Source organism: Chiloscyllium plagiosum, chromosome 35 (genome assembly GCF_004010195.1).
Source record: "Chiloscyllium plagiosum isolate BGI_BamShark_2017 chromosome 35, ASM401019v2, whole genome shotgun sequence".
NCBI classification, from domain to species: Eukaryota; Metazoa; Chordata; class Chondrichthyes; order Orectolobiformes; family Hemiscylliidae; genus Chiloscyllium; species Chiloscyllium plagiosum.
Window position 1 is genome coordinate 958,867 of NC_057744.1, and position 17,952 is coordinate 976,818.

At 42.4% G+C, this 17,952-nt stretch overlaps 1 protein-coding gene across 3 annotated transcripts in view; it reads right to left on the reverse strand.

Moving 5' to 3' along the window:
• grik4 (glutamate receptor, ionotropic, kainate 4) overlaps positions 1 to 17,952 on the reverse strand; it is a 189,578-nt gene that overhangs the window by 122,568 nt on the left and 49,058 nt on the right. For all 3 annotated transcript variants that reach the window (XM_043676445.1, XM_043676447.1, XM_043676446.1), the window contains exon 3: positions 2,791 to 2,955. In XM_043676445.1, coding sequence (XP_043532380.1) covers positions 2,791 to 2,955 — 165 coding nt within the window. The remainder of the gene's footprint in view (positions 1 to 2,790; positions 2,956 to 17,952) is intronic.

The following is a 17,952-nucleotide window of genomic DNA, read 5'->3' on the forward strand; positions in this document are numbered from 1 at the left end:
AATTTCATCAACAGATGCCTAAGGGAAAGACAACGGAACGAGGACATGCCGCAACCGAAAGGACTAGCCACACTACCATACATCAAGAGCATTTCCGAACTGACAGCCAGACTACTGCGACCACTAGGACTCATAACAGCACATAAACCAACAGCCATGCTCAGACAACAACTCACCAGGATGAAGGACCCGATACCCAGTATGAGCAAATCCAATGTAGTGTACAAAATCCCATGCAAGGACTGCACAAAACACTAGCTGTCTTCCTGTTTGTCCTATGTAATGATCCACATCCATGAACACCAACCAGCCACGAAATGACACGACCAGCTATCCTTAGTAGCCACACACTCAGATGACAAGCAACATTAGTTCGACTGGGACAACACTACTATTATAGGACAAGTCAAACAGAGAAAACAGCCAGGGAATTCCTAGAGGCATGGCACTCATCCACTGATTCAATCAATAAGCACATCGACCTGGACCCAATATACCAGCCACTGCAGCGGACAGCTGGAACTGACAACCGTAAGCGGCAGATACAAATCACTATAAATGCCGGAGGAAACATCACAGAAGCGCTTCACAGGAGGCTCCCAAGCACTAAGGATGTCACCTAGACAGAGGACGAAACATCTGCAACACAAATTCCCAGCTCGGCAAACAGAACCACATCAACGTCATTGTGTCAAAGTTGAGAGTGCAGTTGAGAGCACAAGATGTTAGGCAGCATCCGAGGAGCAGGAAAATGGATGTTTCAGGCATAACCCCTTCATCAGGAAGGGCTTATGCCCAAAACATCGATTCTCCTGCTCCTCGGATGCTGCCTGACCTGCTGTGCTTTTCCAGCACTACACTCTCGACTCTGATCTCCAGCATCTGCAGTCCTCACTTTCTCCCTGTCATTGGGTCAAAGTCCTGGAACTCCCTCCCCACCGGTGTTGTGGGTTTACCGACAGGAAATGGACTGCAGCAGTTCAAGATGGCAGCTCACCAAGGGCAATTAGAGATGGACACCCACATCCCATGAATGAAAACAAATGATCAAAGCTCATTGGCTGAGCAGATAGTCAGCATCAAATGTAGCCAATTGACAATGTCAATGTCAATGTTGCATGTGGACAATCCTAATTGATAGGTTTACCTTACAAAAATGGCTGTAGTTCTGAACAACAGTAATTATTGGCTGAGTAGGATGCACCACATCTCTCAGTCCCTCTCAACTTGTTAACTAATGTAGTGACTCTCAAATTGTTCTATTGGACTTGGCTCAAGTGCATGGTGAGATAAACTAAAGCGGCTACTAGTGTCTCACCTTTACCATAGAGGACCCTTCCCAAACACCTCCCTGGATGGTATATGTAGCCCTGCCCTGGGCTGCTCTGTGCCAAGGCTCATGACTCCTTCCCTTACAAACTTCTAAATCAACTCTTACAGCTTGAAGACTTCAGAAACTGAAACTCTTCTGCTCTGTTCTGAGGTGAAACCTGATTCTGAACTGTACTTAAACCACTAGTGTTCCATGGTCTGTTTTCGCCCTCTGAAAATTTAATTTTAACACTTGTTATGAAGTTGAAGGTGTGTCCTGTACCTTTAAGAGAGAGTGAATGCTGTTTTGCACTGAGAGCTTACAAGCATCTGTAATATGACTAGCTGGCAGTCTCAGAGTGTACAGGAAAATTGAAAATACGTAATATTTGGCTGTGAAATAGATACCTGATTTGGTTGCTATTTTGACAACAATTCGAATTTCGCTAATCAATTTAAATTATGCCCCAGGATACTAAAACCAATCGATATTGAATTTATTGTTTTGCCAACAATGAGCATTGAACCAATGAGACAGTCCGAAGTTAGGGGGATAACAAAGGCAGGCAATTTGAAAGTCAGACAGAGCAACTGCCGTCGAGCGAGTAACTGCCATCAGGAAAGACTGCCATTCAAAAACACTCCCTATCAAAGGTACTTTTTCAAATGAAGCATCTTCACAGTAAAAGAAAGAAGATGACCCAGGGCGATCTTCAGACAGAAGAAGACAGACACTGCAGACAACAGCCACTGTATGGTTTTGAAATTAAGTGGATGTAATTTTAATAAGTGTGTTTATTGAAACAGTGTATTGTTATAGAGTTGGAGGCAGTTAAAGCAGTTAAGAGAAAGAGGGGCTTACAGTTATGAATAGTTGTTGTTTAATGTTCACTTTTAGAGTTAAGAAATAAATTGATATTATTTTCTTTAAATAGTGAAATTTGGGAATTCTCTGTCACTCATATTTTAACAGATCATGAGGCAAGGTGAGCTTTTCTGGGTGTTTGGTTTAATTAGCAGAAGAGATCACCGTTGTTCCGTAACACATTTCATCAATTGACAGCACATGTGATCTTGTGTGTAATGTAAGTCATATGCTTTTTTCAAAATTATGTCTTTGGGTCACAGTTCAAAATTACTTCCTGATCTCTTCAAAAACATTTACTTTCATAGAACTGAAACCACACATCAATTTTCCATTGATTTCAAAATCCAAATTTCTAATATATTATAAATGTTAATTGCACTACGATTGGCTGAGAAATGCTCAATCTTTCACCGTGGACTGCCGCTGTCTTCTTTCTCATGGGCTGTGGGTTGAAAGTAGGCTGGTGGCACTTAAATGAGAGCTGGGACTTAAAATGCCAAAGCATTAAAACTTATATCAGTCAGTGCATTTCAAACTCAGTCCACGTGAAATTGTTAACACCATGTTTTCTACTGAAGTGAGACAAGGGACAGACTTGTTTGGGTACCTACTAGTTTCTGCTGTTTCATATTCACTGTCTCGCAGTAGCTCAAACAGGTCAACATCTAGCCTTGCCTTTTCAGATTGTTCCACCATGCGGTTGATGTGGTTTTTCGCAAGAGTAATGGCAAGTCTTTCACCTCTACTGCACTCCATTGGATCATCTAGAATTGCAGCTGGAAAACACAAATTGAACAACTGACCTTAATGACTATTTTGTTCCTCTGAACATTGGAGAGCAGCTAAAGTTTTATTTGCTAATTATTCTTTTAGATTATGTTATTTTGAAAGGCCCATCCTTTCTCAGTTCAGTTTCTTCTTGCATTGATTTAATTGCTGTCTGACCAAAATATTTAAGGCAGGAGAATAATGAGGTGGTTCAAGAAGGGGAAGGTAGGGGCAATCCCACTGAAGCAGACCAGAAACAGAAAAAAAACTCAGGCTGTAATTCTCCAATTTCAGGGCCTCTTAACTCTTCCCCAGTCAATACTGCATGTTGTTATTCCCTTATTCATGATTTACTAATTAATTCACCAAAGCAATCACAGAGATCCTAGTGAAGTGATAATGCCCATTGATGGCATCTAGTTACAAATGTCATCCAATATAGATGCAGCATGGCCCATTAATACACAACACAGCAACAACAGAGCTCAAATGTATAATTAGTTAACATGCATCCTATAGGTGATTGCATTATGACTACTATATTAAACAAACTGGAAAGTACACATTTTACTTTAACAAAATAGTGCAATATTGTTAATCTGTTATAAAAATATACATTAGTTACTTATAAAACTTTGCAAATGATAACACAGATCTTGGTGAGTGCCTCAATAACATGTTTTGCAAATTTTACCACATATACATTGAAATAACTCTATAGAGATAAGTATCCCATCACCAAGTGACCCTTTGTTTACATGTTGAAGGAGCTTGACACTGATCCAGCTCCCTCAGAGCCAGCTGTCAGAGTGTAAAGATGCCTGACATTCCTTTTTTTTATCTGTCAGTCCAGGTTCTTTGATTGGAACAGATTAACAGCCCCAATCATGGGAATCATATTCTATGAGGTCCACCTAGCTCACCTTGTTACAATCATTATATGCACAGTGATTGCAAAATCATACCTGGGGAACAGTTCAGTATTGTCCAATATTGCAATCCAGGTTGCAAGAAAAGCTTTCAGGTTTTTATTTCATATATGTCAACTACCTGTTTTGTGTAAAAAGACCGATTATTTCTCTGATAATGACCACATTATTTCATTATCATTCATTATCTCAAGGAATAGTGCAGGAGATTGGATGGGCTAAATGATTTACTTCTGCTCCTAAGGCCTATTAGTGGAAAAATGTAGAATAGAGAGGTTGTGGGAAAGAAAGGGGAGGAGAGAGGAAGGTCCCATTCATTTGCTGCTGGCTAAGTGGGTGCGCAAGCACACATACATGTACACGTGCACAAAATACCTCAGCCCCCAAACCACCACCTCCACCCCCCCAACCCCCCTCCACCGACATGGCACTTACTGATCTCGTGCTAAACAATTTAGTATTACTGTACATTAATTTCCAGATCCCTGGCAGTATCTTGTGGTGCTGACATGAGATGACAGCTGGGTGCAGCCTGAATGATATATCTTTCAAGCATGCTCTGGCCTTGTTGTCAGCAGTGACTCCCTCCTGTTCTTTAATTCTTGCAGCTATGGTGTGGAGGTGCCAGTGTTGGACTGGGGTGGACAAAGGCAGAAGTCACATGACACCAGATTATAGTCCAGCTGGTTTATTTGAAATCAGAAGCTTTTGGAGCATAGTTTCTTTGTCAGGTGAAGTGAGAGAGAAGAGCACACAGACACAATTTATAAACAGAGATATCAAGGACAGAGAGAGCAAAAGATCATACAACTTGTGTGAGTGGAGTGTTGAATAATAAGTCTCTGCAGCTTACCAAGAGTGTTAGATGGTGTGAGTAAAGTGACAACAGCTGAATAACAGAGAAGGGATGACCTATAATCTGATTAAATGAGGCAGAGAAATAATTACAAAACGTTACAAGCAGATAGGAGGATGAATGATCTTGACCACTGAGGTGTTCCCTGACTGGGAGGAACATTCCTGTCACCCTCCGATCTTCGGGTAAATGTCCACCAAAGTGGACTTTGAGATACACAACATGCAGAATTGCCATCAGAAACTGATAGCTAAGTTCCCTACCCATGAAATTGGCCTCCACTGTGATCTTGGATTCATGTTGTGCTATATGTGACCCCACCACACTGTTCTGTATCTGTAAAATCTTCCTACTGTCCTGATTCAACACCATCATCTTGATAAATTGTTATGATCTCTCTCTTAATTAGTTTGTATGGTTTTGGATTACTTAAGTCCTTGGTTACACCCTTGGCACGTGACTCTTAAACCTATCATGTTATTCCAGTCATTTAGTTTGTCTCCAGCACCACCTTATTTTTAAATTTTTGCAATTATCTTTCTATCGCATTTAATCAGATTATAGGCCATCCCTTTGCTTGTTATTCAGCTATTAACACTTTACTCACACCATCTGACACATTTGATCATCTACAGAGACTTATTATTCAAAGCTCCACTCATACCAGTTGTATGATCTTTTGCTCTCTCTGTCCTTGAAGGGGCTGTGCTCCGAAAGCTCGAAATTTTAAATGAAACTGTTGGACTATAACCTGGTGTCATGTGACTTCTGACTTTAATTCTCGTCAATAGCAACTCTGCTCGAAATCTTCAGACAGTTTTGTCCTTCTGGGTTTTTTTTTTGGAAAGCTTACCAGAAAACCATGAAGCTGCCCAAAGATCTTTCCTAGTGTCAACTAGGATTGGGTTTTTCTTTTAGCTGCATGGGAAATGTGTACAATACATTATATTGTATAATATGAATTTCAAAATATAAACAGGTGGATGGGGTCAGTTCTGTGAAGATTTTCAAAGTTCAAATCTGAAACCAGAGTTCAGTTCCAAAGATAGAACAGTTTGTTTGAGCAGGAGAATGAAGTCAGTTCAGTTTATACAGTTATAGGGGACTCAATTGTAAGGGCAATAGACAGTATCTGATCCAAGGCAAAAACATACTGCTTCACCAAGAAAATAAGAGGTCTGAGAATTGGGAGCAGTTTAGAATTTAGCAAAGAAGGACAAAGGGATTGATTAAGAAGGGGAAAATACAGTACAAAAGTAAGCTTACAGGGAACATAAAGACTGATACTAACAGTTTCTATACGTATGTGAAGAGAAAGAGATTGGTGAACATAAATGTGGCTCCGCTACAGACAGAAATGGGGGAATGTATAATCGGGGACAAAGAAATGGCTGAGCAACTGAATCCATACTTTGGTTCTGTCTTCACAGAATAGGATGCAAATCAGATACCAGAAATGTTGGAGAATGCAAGACTTAGTGAGAGGGGAAAACTGAGGGAGATCAATAGTGGTAGAGAAATGGTGCTGGGAAAATTGATGGTATTGAAGGTGGATAAATCTCAAGGGCTTGATAATCTACGTCCCAGAGTACTTAAGGAAGTGGCTCTAGAAATAGTGGATGCATTGTTGGTCATCTTCCAGGACTCTTTAGACTCTGGACCAGTCCTTGCAGATCGAAAGGTCACTCCAATATTCAAGAAGAGAGGTAGAGAGAAAACAGTGAATATAGACCAGTAAGCCTAACATTGATAATGGTGAACATTTTCAAATTCATTATCAAGGATCTTGTAGCAGAGCATTTTGAAAGCAGTGGCAGAATCATACAGAGTCAGCATGGATTTATAAAGGGGAAGTCATACTTGACAAATCTGTTGGAATTCTATGAAGATATAATGAGTAGAGTTGACAAGGGGGATCCAGTCAATTTTTCATATTTGGATTTTCAGAAAGCATTTGACAAAGTCCCGCATAAAAGATTATTGTGCAAGATTAAAGCACATGGGATTGGGGGAAGTATATTGAGATGAATAAAAAACTGGTTGGCAGACATGAAATAAAGAACAGGAATTAATGGGTCCTTTTCAAATCAGCAGATAGTAACTAGTGGGGTGCCACAGGGATTGATGCTAGGACTCCAGCTATTCACAATATATATAAATTATTTGGACGAGGGAACAAAATGTAACATCTGAAAATTTGCAGATGATACCAGATTGGGTGGGAGGGTAAACTGTGATGATGATACAGAGATCCTTCAGCATGATCTGGACAGGTTGGGTGAGTGGGCACATCAATGACAGATGCAGTTTAATTTGGATAAATGTGAGGTTATTCACTTTGGAAGCAAAAACAAGAAGGTAGATTACTGCCTGAACGATTGTAAATTGGGAGAGGGGAGTGTACAGCAGGACCTGGGTGTCCTTGTGCACCACTTGTTGAAGGTAGGCATGCAGGTGCAGCAGATGGTAAAGAAGGAAAATGGTACGTTGGCCTTCATTGTGAGAGATCTTGAGTACAGGAGCAGAGATGTGTGTTGTTGCAGTTATACAGGGCCTTGGTAAGGCCATACCTAGAATATTGTGTACAGCTTTGGTCTCCTTTTCTGAGGAAGGCTGCTTGTGCTTTTAAAGGAGTGCAGTGAAGGTTTACCAGGCTGACTCTGGGGATGGCAGGACGTAGGTACGAGGAGAAATTGACTCGGTTAAGATTGTTTTTGGTGGAGCTCAGACGAATGAGGTCGGGGGGGGAGGGTCTCATAGAGACTTATAAAATTCTAAAAGGACTAGGAAGGATAGATGCTGGGAGGATGTTCCCGATGGTGGATGTGTCCAGAACCAGGGGTCACAGTCTGAAGATTTGGGGTAGACCATTTAGGATGGAGATGAGGAGACATTTCTTTATCCAAGGAGTGTTGAACCTGTGGAATTCGTTACCACAGGAGGTAGTTGATGCCAAAACATTGAATGTATTCAAGAGGTGGCCAGATAAAGCACTTAGGACAAATGGGATCAAAGATTATGGGGAGAAAGCAGGATTAGGCTACTGAGTTGAATTATCAGCCATGATCATGGTGAATGGTGGAGCAGGCTCGAAGGGCCAAATGGCCTCTTCCTGCTCCTATCTTCTATGCTTCAGAGGAACAAGAATCTCTGCAGAAATTGTTTCTAGTCAGTGGAGCTTCCATATCAAAGAGTCTGGACATATTAACACAAAGGTAGTCTATTCCAAGTTTATAGATTCTTGACTAACAAGGGGATCATCAGGATATAGGCAGGAATGTGGAGCTGAGGCCACAGTCTGAGCAGCCATAGTCATATTGAATGGCAAAGTAGGCATGAGGGGCTGAATGGAGTAACTGCAGTTTCTATTTCTTTGGTTCATTTGTATGTTCAGAAAGCTAGTGAGCAAATAATAGAAATGTTGCCAATCTTTACACATTTTGACATGTTCCAAATATTTGTCATTTAAACCAAATACAGTTTTGGTCTCAGTTTATATTTGGAGTATTTAAATAAATTTCAGTTAATGTCCACCACTTGAACAGAATTAAACACAACTAATAAGGAGTTAACATGTTAATTCTCCCCCATAATAGGTTGTAGTTTCAGGGGGTCAATGTGAATTTTCAATAAAGAGATTGAAGGATTTTCATCCAGAAATGGTGCCAAGGTCTTGGAGTTAAGGTGAGTAAATAAAATTCAGGTATGGATATGGGATGGTCTGAATGAAGAGTGGAATAGGTTTAAGTGACTGATTGGTCTCATAGAAACAAAGATAGGAGCAGGAGTTAGCCATTAAGCCATTTGAACCTATTCTGTATTTATTATGATCATGGCTGATCATCCAACTCAGAAGCCTGCGCCTGCTTTCCCCCATATCTTTTGATCCCTTTAGTCCAAGTGTTATATCCAACTTCTTCTTGAAGTCATATAATGCTTCGGCTTCAACTGGTTTCTGTGGCAGCGAATTCCTTAAGGTCACCACTCTCTGGGTGAAGAAATTTCTCCTCATCTCAATCATAAATGGTTTACCTCATATCCTCGGGACTGTGATCCCTGACTCTGGACTCATCTGCCATCGGGCACATCCTTCCTGCATCTACTCTGTCTAGTCCTACTCAAATTTTCTAGATTTATAATGAGATTCCCCCACATGCTTCTGAAGTGCAACACATATAATCCTAACCAATTCAACCGGTCCACACACATCAATCCTGCCATTACAGAAATCAGTCTGGTAAACCATTGCTGTACTTCCTCTAGAGCAGGAATATCCTTCTCAGATAAGGAGGCTAAAACTGCACACCATAAACCAGATGAGCTCTCACCAAGGCCTTGTATAATTGCAACAGGATATTCCACCCCTGTACTCAAATAATCTCAATATGAAGATGATACCAACATACCATCAGCCTTCTTGACTCCTAGTACACTGCATGATCACTCAGCCAACTTGTCCAAATCACACAGATGCATGTCTGCATCCTCTTTACAGCTCACCCTTCCACCTAAATTTGCATCATCTGCAAATTTAGAAATTTGCATTTAATTCCCTCATCTAAATTATAAGTAATATTGAGAATAGCTGGTGTCCAAGCACCATCCCCACAGTACCCCACCAGTCAATGCCTGCCATTCAAAAAAGAGAATTCTCCTGTTCCCACCTGCTTCAAATGTCAACAAAATATTGAGCAGATTAGATTCCAATTCTAGTCACCAAATCTTTGGGGTTTTTTTCATATCTGCAGAGCTCTCCGGATTAGAGGAGCTTGCATTCCTTTCTCCCATTCCAAGGTGCAGTCTTAAGTCAACAAACTTCATATTTACCAAGCACCGTGTTTTACACAAACGTTAATATTTCACATCATCATAATCATGTTAGCTTCCAGTCCACATCTCAGTAAGGTATTTGGTCATGAAAATGGATCCAGAAGACTGCACATCAAAACACTGACTGACTTCATTCATGATTCGGAGATGCCGGTGTTGGACTGGGGTGTACAAAGTTAAAAATCACACAACACCAGGTTATAGTTCAACAGGTTTAATTGGAAGCACACTAGCTTTCGGAGCGACGCTCCTTCATCAGGTGGAGCGTCGCTCCGAAAGCTAGTGTGCTTCCAATTAAACCTGTTGGACTATAACCTGGTGTTGTGTGATTTTTAACTGACTTCATTCAAGTTACTTTCATTTGGATAAAGGGTCACTGGACTCAAAACGTGAACTCTGCTTTCTCTGCACAGATGCTGTCACATCAGCTGAGTTTCTCCAGCAATTTCTGTTTTTGTTTCAGGTCTCCAGCATCCAGAGTTTTTTTGTTTTATTATTAGATTCCCTACAGTGCAGAAACAGGCCCTTTGGCCCAACAAGTCCACACCAACTCTCTGAAGAGTAACCCACCCAGACCCATTCACCTAATCCCTACTAATGCACCTATCAATATGGGCAATTTAGCATGACTAATTCACCTGACCCACACATCTTTGGACTGTGGGAGGAAACCAGAGCACCCAGAGGAAACCCACACAGACACAGGGAGAATGTGCAAACTCCACGCAGCCGTCCAAGGCTGAAATCGAACCCAGGTCCCTGGCACTGCGAAGCAGTAGTGCTAACCACTGAGCCACTGTGCCATTTTATTTTAAGTTATTTTCATTGCCAGCTCAGGAGACTCAATGTCAGAGGACTGAGGGTAACAACTTTTCCTTCCTCTCTGATGCTTCAGAAAAAGTTCAGGGATGGGAAAGAAGTGTCAAACTAGATGGTGAGAGAAAGCTGTGTGAGCAGAACAAAAAGGCAAGTTATAAAACTGAGGTAACAGGAGAAAGAACAGCGAGCATAACTGGGTAAGGGAAAAAGGGGATGAGTGTTAAAGAGAAAACAAATGGAGGACTAGTGGGGTGTTCCTCTAAAACTAGCGGAGAGAGCTTAATCTTTGCCTTCCCAAAGTATCATGGCCTGAGTGCCAAACCGACTACTTACAATATGCAAGCAGAATTACACTATTCTGTAGGTTTTCTGTAAATTTACAATCTACTCTAGTTGGGAAATCAGTTGCAGGGTTTTAAATGACCAGGCCAGAACCCCTCAAAACATTTCAAGAAAGTAACCCAGACCCGAACTTTGCTAATTCTTTTAAGCAGGTATAACATAGATTTTCCAGGAGAGATGCACTTGGCCCAACCACCTAGTTTTAAACAAAACAGAATTTATTTACAAGATTACCGAATGAAACACAAATGAGAAAAGAATACAGAATAACTTAACCAATTTGACAGATTATCCCAGCTTAATGATACTGTTCCAAATACTTGCGACAATCCATCTAAAACACCCCTTAGCATAAAAAAGTAAAATCAAACACAGGGTCCTGCAGAAGAGAGAGAGATGGCAGCATGGAACACCCTCTTCCATGTAGCTGTTTCTTGGACCAGCAGCCTCAAAACTGCCTGCCTGCTTTCAGTGAATAGCCAGGCTGCCAAAACCAAACCAACCCAGAGAAAAGCTGAGCTGGGAGAACTGGCCACTCTCCTATCATTGTACAATTTTAAAAAAAATCTTTAAAGCCTTTTGCCTGAGGCAGTATCTGTAAGCTGTAATCAAATTGGCCCTAAAACCCACCGAAAGCCAGACATTTTGGATTCGCTGCTTTTATGATGTCTCTGGAAAAAAAGGCCAAGGACAGCATAATCTTGTTAAAGGAGCAGCATCGTCACATCCTCCCCCCTTAAAAAAAAAGAGCCATCAATATCCAAAGATTACTTCATTTTAAAACCCCTTAATCTTGAACTGTTAGTACTGTAAACACAAATATATATTACACTGACAGTAATCATGCAAACGTGCTACTGCATTCTGTTTTACTCCAGCCATGGAACGTCTCAGTTTCTCATTCAAGTCTTGACAATGCGTCAGCAATCACACTTTCTTGTCCTGCCACATGCACAATCTTTAAATTGAAATTCTGTAAGCACAAACTCCATCTAAACAGTCTGGCATTTTTGTCCTTAAATTTCTCTATAAACTTCAGTAGGTTCTAATCAGTGTATACGATTGTCTCAGATACATTACTGGTAACATAAATATTGAAATGTTGTAACCCCAACCCAAGCTCAAAGTCTTCTTCTCAACTGTCGAATATTTCTGTTGATGAATGTTCAATTTCCTGGAGAAATACCCAATAGGTCTTTCTATCTTCACATTGTCTTCTCGTAAGAGCACAGCGGCGACACCCACATCACTTCCATTGATAGCCACCTTGACTGGCTTTGTGTATTTAGGTGTAGCTAACACTGGGGCAGTGGTTAACACAGCTTTCAGGTTGTTAAGTGTCTTCTGACTGAAACTTCTGGCCTTTCTTTAGCAATTCAGTGAGTGGAGCAGCCACACTGCTAAAATTTGGTACGAATTTTCAATAAAATCCACTCAATCCCAGGAACCCTAGTACTGCTCTTTTTGTCAATGGTATGGGTAACTCCCAATTATCTTTGTTTTTGCATCCCATGGGGCCATTTGTCCATGTTCAGTAACATGGCCCAGGAAGGTGACTTGGGCTTTGGCAAATGCATTTCTGATTAGATTCCCTACAGTATCGAAACAGGCCCTTCGGCCCAACAAGTCCACACCAACTCTCTGAAGAGTAGCCCACTCAGACCCATTCCCCTACTTTATATTTACCCTTGCCTAATGCACCTAACACTATGGGCAATTTAGCAAGGCCAATTCACCTGAACTACACATCTTTAGATTGTGGGAGGAAAGCATTTTATTCTTATATAAGAAGCAAGTTGGTAACTAGAGAAAGGATTGGTCCACTAAAGGATAATTAAGGAAGGCTGTGTGTTGAACCTGAGAGAATGGGTGAGATTCTGAATGATTACTTTGCATTAGTGTTCACTGAGGAGAGGAACATGAATCTTGAGATTAGAGTTAGAAGTTTTATTAGTTTGGATCACATTGGCATGAGTACGGAAGAAGTGTTGGGTAGGCTAAGGGTTATTAAGGTGGACAAATGCCCAGGACCAAATGGGATGTATCCCAGGTTGCTGAGGGAGGCGAGAGAGGAAATAGCTGGGGCCCTGACAGATATGTTTGTGGCATCCTTAAATACAGGTGAGGTGCCAGAGGACTGGAAGTTGTCCCCCTGTACAAGAACTGAAAATGTGTTGCTGGAAAAGCGCAGCAGGTCAGGCAGCATCCAAGGAACAGGAGAATCGACGTTTCGGGCGTAAGCCCTTCTTCAGCCCTTCCTGAAGAAGGGCTTACACCCGAAACGTCGATTCTCCTGTTCCTTGGATGCTGCCTGACCTGCTGCGCTTTTCCAGCAACACATTTTCAGCTCTGATCTCCAGCATCTGCAGTCCTCACTTTCTCCCCTGTACAAGAAGGGTAGTAGGGATATTCCGGGTAACTACAGACCAGTGACCCTGATGTCGGTGGTGGGAAAGTTGCTGGAGAGGGTACTGAGGGATAGATCTATTTATATTTAGAAAGGAATGGGCTTATCAGTGATAGTTCTTTGAGGAAGTGACCCCAAGTTGATAGATGAAGGAAGGGCTCTTGATGTCATACACATGGACTTTAGTAAGGCGTTCGATAAGGTTCCCCATGGTAGACGAATGGAGAAAGTGAAGTCACATCGTGTGCAGGGTGTTCTAGCTAGGTGGATAAAGAACTGGTTGATCAACAGGAGACAGAGAGTAGTAGTTGAAGGGAGTTTCTCGAAATGGAGAAAGGTGACCAGTGGTGTTCCGCAGGGGTCAGTGTTGGGGCCACTGTTGTTTGTAATATACATAAGTGATCTGGAAGAGGGCACTGTTGGTATGATCAGCAAGTTTGCAGATGACACGAAGATTGGTGGAGTAGCAGAAAGCATAAAGGACTGTCAAAGAATACAGGAGGATATAGATAGACTGGAGAGTTGGGCGGAAAAGTGGCAGATGGATTTCAATCCAGACAAATGTGGGGCGATGCATTTAGGCAAGACTAATTCTCGAGCGAATTATACAATGAACGAAAGAGCTTTGGGAAAAGTTGATGGGCAGAGAGATCTGGGAGTGCAGGTCCATGGTATCCTGAAGGTTGCTGCATGGGTGGATAGAGTGGTCAAGAAGGCATATAGTGTGCTTGCCTTTATTGGATGGGGTGTTGAGTATAAGAACTGGCAAGTCATGTTAAAATTATACAGGACGTTAGTTTGGCCGCATTTGGAATACTGAACATAGAACATTACAGCGCAGTACAGGCCCTTCGGCCCTCGTTGTTGTGCCGACTTGTCATACCAATCTGAAGCCCATCTAACCTACACTATTCCATGTACATCCATATGCTTGTCCAATGATGACTTAAATGTACTTAAAGTTGGCGAATCTACTACCGTTGCAGGCAAAGCATTCCATACCCTTATTACTCTCTGAGTAAAGAAACTACCTCTGACATCTGTCTTATACCTATCACCCCTCAATTTAAAGCTATGCCCCCTTGCGCTCGCCATCACCATACTTGGAAGAAGGCTCTCCCTGTCCACCCTATCTAACCCTTTGATTACCTTAATGTCTCTATTAAGTCACCTCTCAACATTCTTCTCTCTAACGAAAACAGCCTTAAGTCCCTCAGCCTTTCCTAGTAAGAGCTTCCCTCCATACCAGGAAACATCCTAGTAAATCTCCTCTGCACCCTTTCCAAAGCTTCCACATCCTTCTTATAATGCAGTGACCAGAACTGTACACAATACTCCAAGTGTGGTCGTACCAGAGCTTTGTACAGCTGTAGCATAACCTCATGGTTCCGGAACTCGAGCCCTCTAATAATAAAAGCTAAAACATTGTGTGCCTTCTTAACAACTCTGTCAACCTGGGTGGCAACTTTCAAGGATCTGTGCACCTGGACACTGAGATCTCTCTGCTCATCTACACTACCAAGAATCTTACCATTAGCCCAGTACTTTACGCTCCGGTTACTCCGACCAAAGTGAATCACCTCACACTTGTCCGCATTGAACTCCATTTGCCACCTCTCAGCCCAGCTTATCTATGTCTCTCTGTAACCTACAACATCTTTAGTCACTATCCACAACTCCACCGACCTTAGTGTCGTCTGCAAATTTACTAACCCACCCTTCTATGCCCTCATCCAGGTCAATTATAAAAATGACGAACAGCAGTGGACCCAACACCGACCCTTGCGGTACACCACTGGTAACTGGACTCCAGGATGAACACTTCCCATCAACCACCACCCTCTGTCTTCTTTCAGCAAGCCAATTACTGATCCAAACTACGATATCTCCCACAATCCTATTCCTCCGCATTTTGTACAATAGCCTACTGTGGGGAACCTTATCGAACGTGTTGCTGAAATCCATATACACCACATCAACCGGTTTACTCTCATCTACCTGTTTGGTCACCTTCTCAAAGAACTCAATAAGGTTTGTGAGGCACGACGTACCCTTCACAAAACTGTGCTGACTATCCCTAATCAAATTATTCTTTTCTAGATGATTATAAATCCTACCTCTTATAACCTTTTCCAACACTTTACCAGCAACTGAAGTAAGGCTCATTGGTCTATAATTACCAGGATTGTCTCTACTCCCCTTCTTGAACAGGGGAACCACATTTGCTATACTCCAGTCTTCTGGCACTATTCCTGTAGATAATGACGGTTTAAAGATCAATGCCAAAGGCTCGGCAATCTCCTCCCTGGCTTCCCAGAGGATCCTAGGATAAATCCCATCCGGCCCAGGGGACTTATCTATTTTCACACTCTGCAGGATTCTAATACCTCCTCCTTGTGAATCTCAATCCCACCTAGTCTAGTAGCCTGTATCTCAGTATTCTCCTCGACAACGTTGTCGTTTTCTAGAGTGAATACTGTCGAAAAATATTCATTTAGTGCTTCCCCTATCTCCTCTGACTCCACACACAACTTCCCACTACAATCCTTGATTGGCCCTAATCTTACTCTTGTCATTCTTTTATTCCTTAAATACCTATAGAAAGCCTTAGGGTTCACCCTGATCCTATTCGCCAACAACTTCTCATGTCTCCTCCTGGCTCTTCTGAGCTCTCTCTTTAGGTCTTTCCTGGCTACCTTGTAACCCTCAAGCACCCTAACTGAGCCTTCAGATCTCATCCTAACATAAGCCGCCTTCTTCCTCTTGACCAGACATTCCACTTCCTTCGTAAACCACGGCTCCCGCGCTCTACAGCTTCCTCCCTGCCTGACAGGTACATACTTATCTAGGACACACAGTAGCTTTTCCTTGAATAAGCTCCACATTTCTAATGTGTCTATCCCCTGCAGTTTCATTCTCCATCCTATGCTTCCCAAATCTTGCCTAATCGCATCGTAATTGCCTTTCACCCAGCTGTAACTCTTGCCCAGTGGTATACACCTATGTCGGGTGTGTACAGTTCTGGTTGCCACATTACCAAAAGGATGTGGACACTTTGGAGAGGGTGAAGAGAAGGTTTACGAGGATGTTGCCTGGTATGGAAGGTGCTAGCTATGAAGAGAGGTTGAGTAGATTAGGTTTATTTCCATTAGAAAAAAGGAGGTTGAGGGGGAACCTGATTGAGGTTTATGAAATCATGAAAGGTAGAGACAGGGTAGATAGAGGTAAGCTTTCTCCCAGGGTGAAGGATTCAATAACGAGAGGTCACGGTTTCAAGGTGAGAGATGGAAAGTTTAAGGGGGATACACGCAGCAAGTACTTCACACAGTGGGTGGTGGGTGGCTGAAATGCGTTGCCAGCAGAGGTGCTAGAGGCACGGTAGATTCATTTAAGATGCATCTGGACAGGTGCATGAGTAGGTGGGGAGCAGAGGGATACAGATGCTTAGGAATTGACCAACAAGTTTAGACAGTACATTTGGATCGGCTCAGGCTTGGAGGGCCGAAGGACCTGTTCCTGGGCTGTAAATTTTCTTTGTTCTTTGAAACCAGAGCACCAGGAGGAAACCCACGCAAACACAGGGAGAATGTACAAACTCCACACAGACAGTCACCTGAGGTGAAAATCAAACCCCGGGTCCCTGGTGCTGTGAGGCAGCAGTGCAAACCACTGAGCCACCGTGCTGCCCTATCAGCTTTTAGCCAGCTTTATCACCAAGCTTGCCTTCCAAAGTTGATCGAACAAGTCTGATAAATGTCGCAAATGTTCCTTCCATATGTGACTAAAAATCACCAGGTCATTTATATATACGACATAATTGGGTAATCCGGCAATGTCTTAATTGGTTAGTCTCTGAAATGTGGCTGGCGCATGTTTCATACCAAATGGCATGATTTTAAACTGATACAGTCCATTCAGCGCTACGATAGCCAAAATTATCTTCGCTCTTTCAGACAAAGGTACCTACCAATATCTTCTGAGCAAGTCCATCTTAGAAATATAGGTTAGATTAGAGTGGTGCTTTTACCCGAACATCGATTTTCCTACTCCTCGGATGCTGCCTGACCTGCTGTGCTTTTCTAGCACCACTCTAATCTAGACTCTGATTTCCAGCATCTGCAGCACCCACTTCTGCCTAAACAATATAGGTTTATTTTGTCCCTTTTCAACAGAGCCTTCCAAATGTGGAATTGGATATGCATCAGTCTTTCTAACTGCATTGATTGTGCAATAGTCCACACATAATGTTTGGTTTTAAAAGTGCTTACCGGTAGCGGGCAGCGGTGTTTTTTTTCTCTCTCTTCACAGAACTTCACAGAAAGAGCGGGAGCACCAGGGGGAAGTGACGACGACCAGAGGGGCAGCCGAGACACGGAAGCAGTTAGTGTAAGCTTACCTGGGTAGGTTTTTTCCCCCTTTAAAAGCGCGAAGGAGAGGAACCCGAGGCACTACACGGGTAGTGCCTCCCACCCGCCCTCCTCCTCTAACCTAATAATAACACCTGTTGTGGTAAGTAGGTAAGTGCTGAATTTTGCTTGTTGTATCCTTTAGACCCAGTTTTTTTTAAAATAAAAGTTAGCTTTAGAGGGATGGCAGTGAAGGCAGTACAATGTTCCTCCTGCAACATGTATGAGGTGAGGGATGCCATCGACGTCCCTGCCGATTACACTTGCAGGAAGTGCACCCATCTCCAGCTCCACCAAGACCGTGTTAGGGAACTGGAGCAGGAGTTGGATGAACTTCGGATCATTCGGGAGGCAGAGGGGGTCATAGATCAGAGTTATAGGGAAGTAGTAACTCCAAAGATGGCAGAGAGATGGGT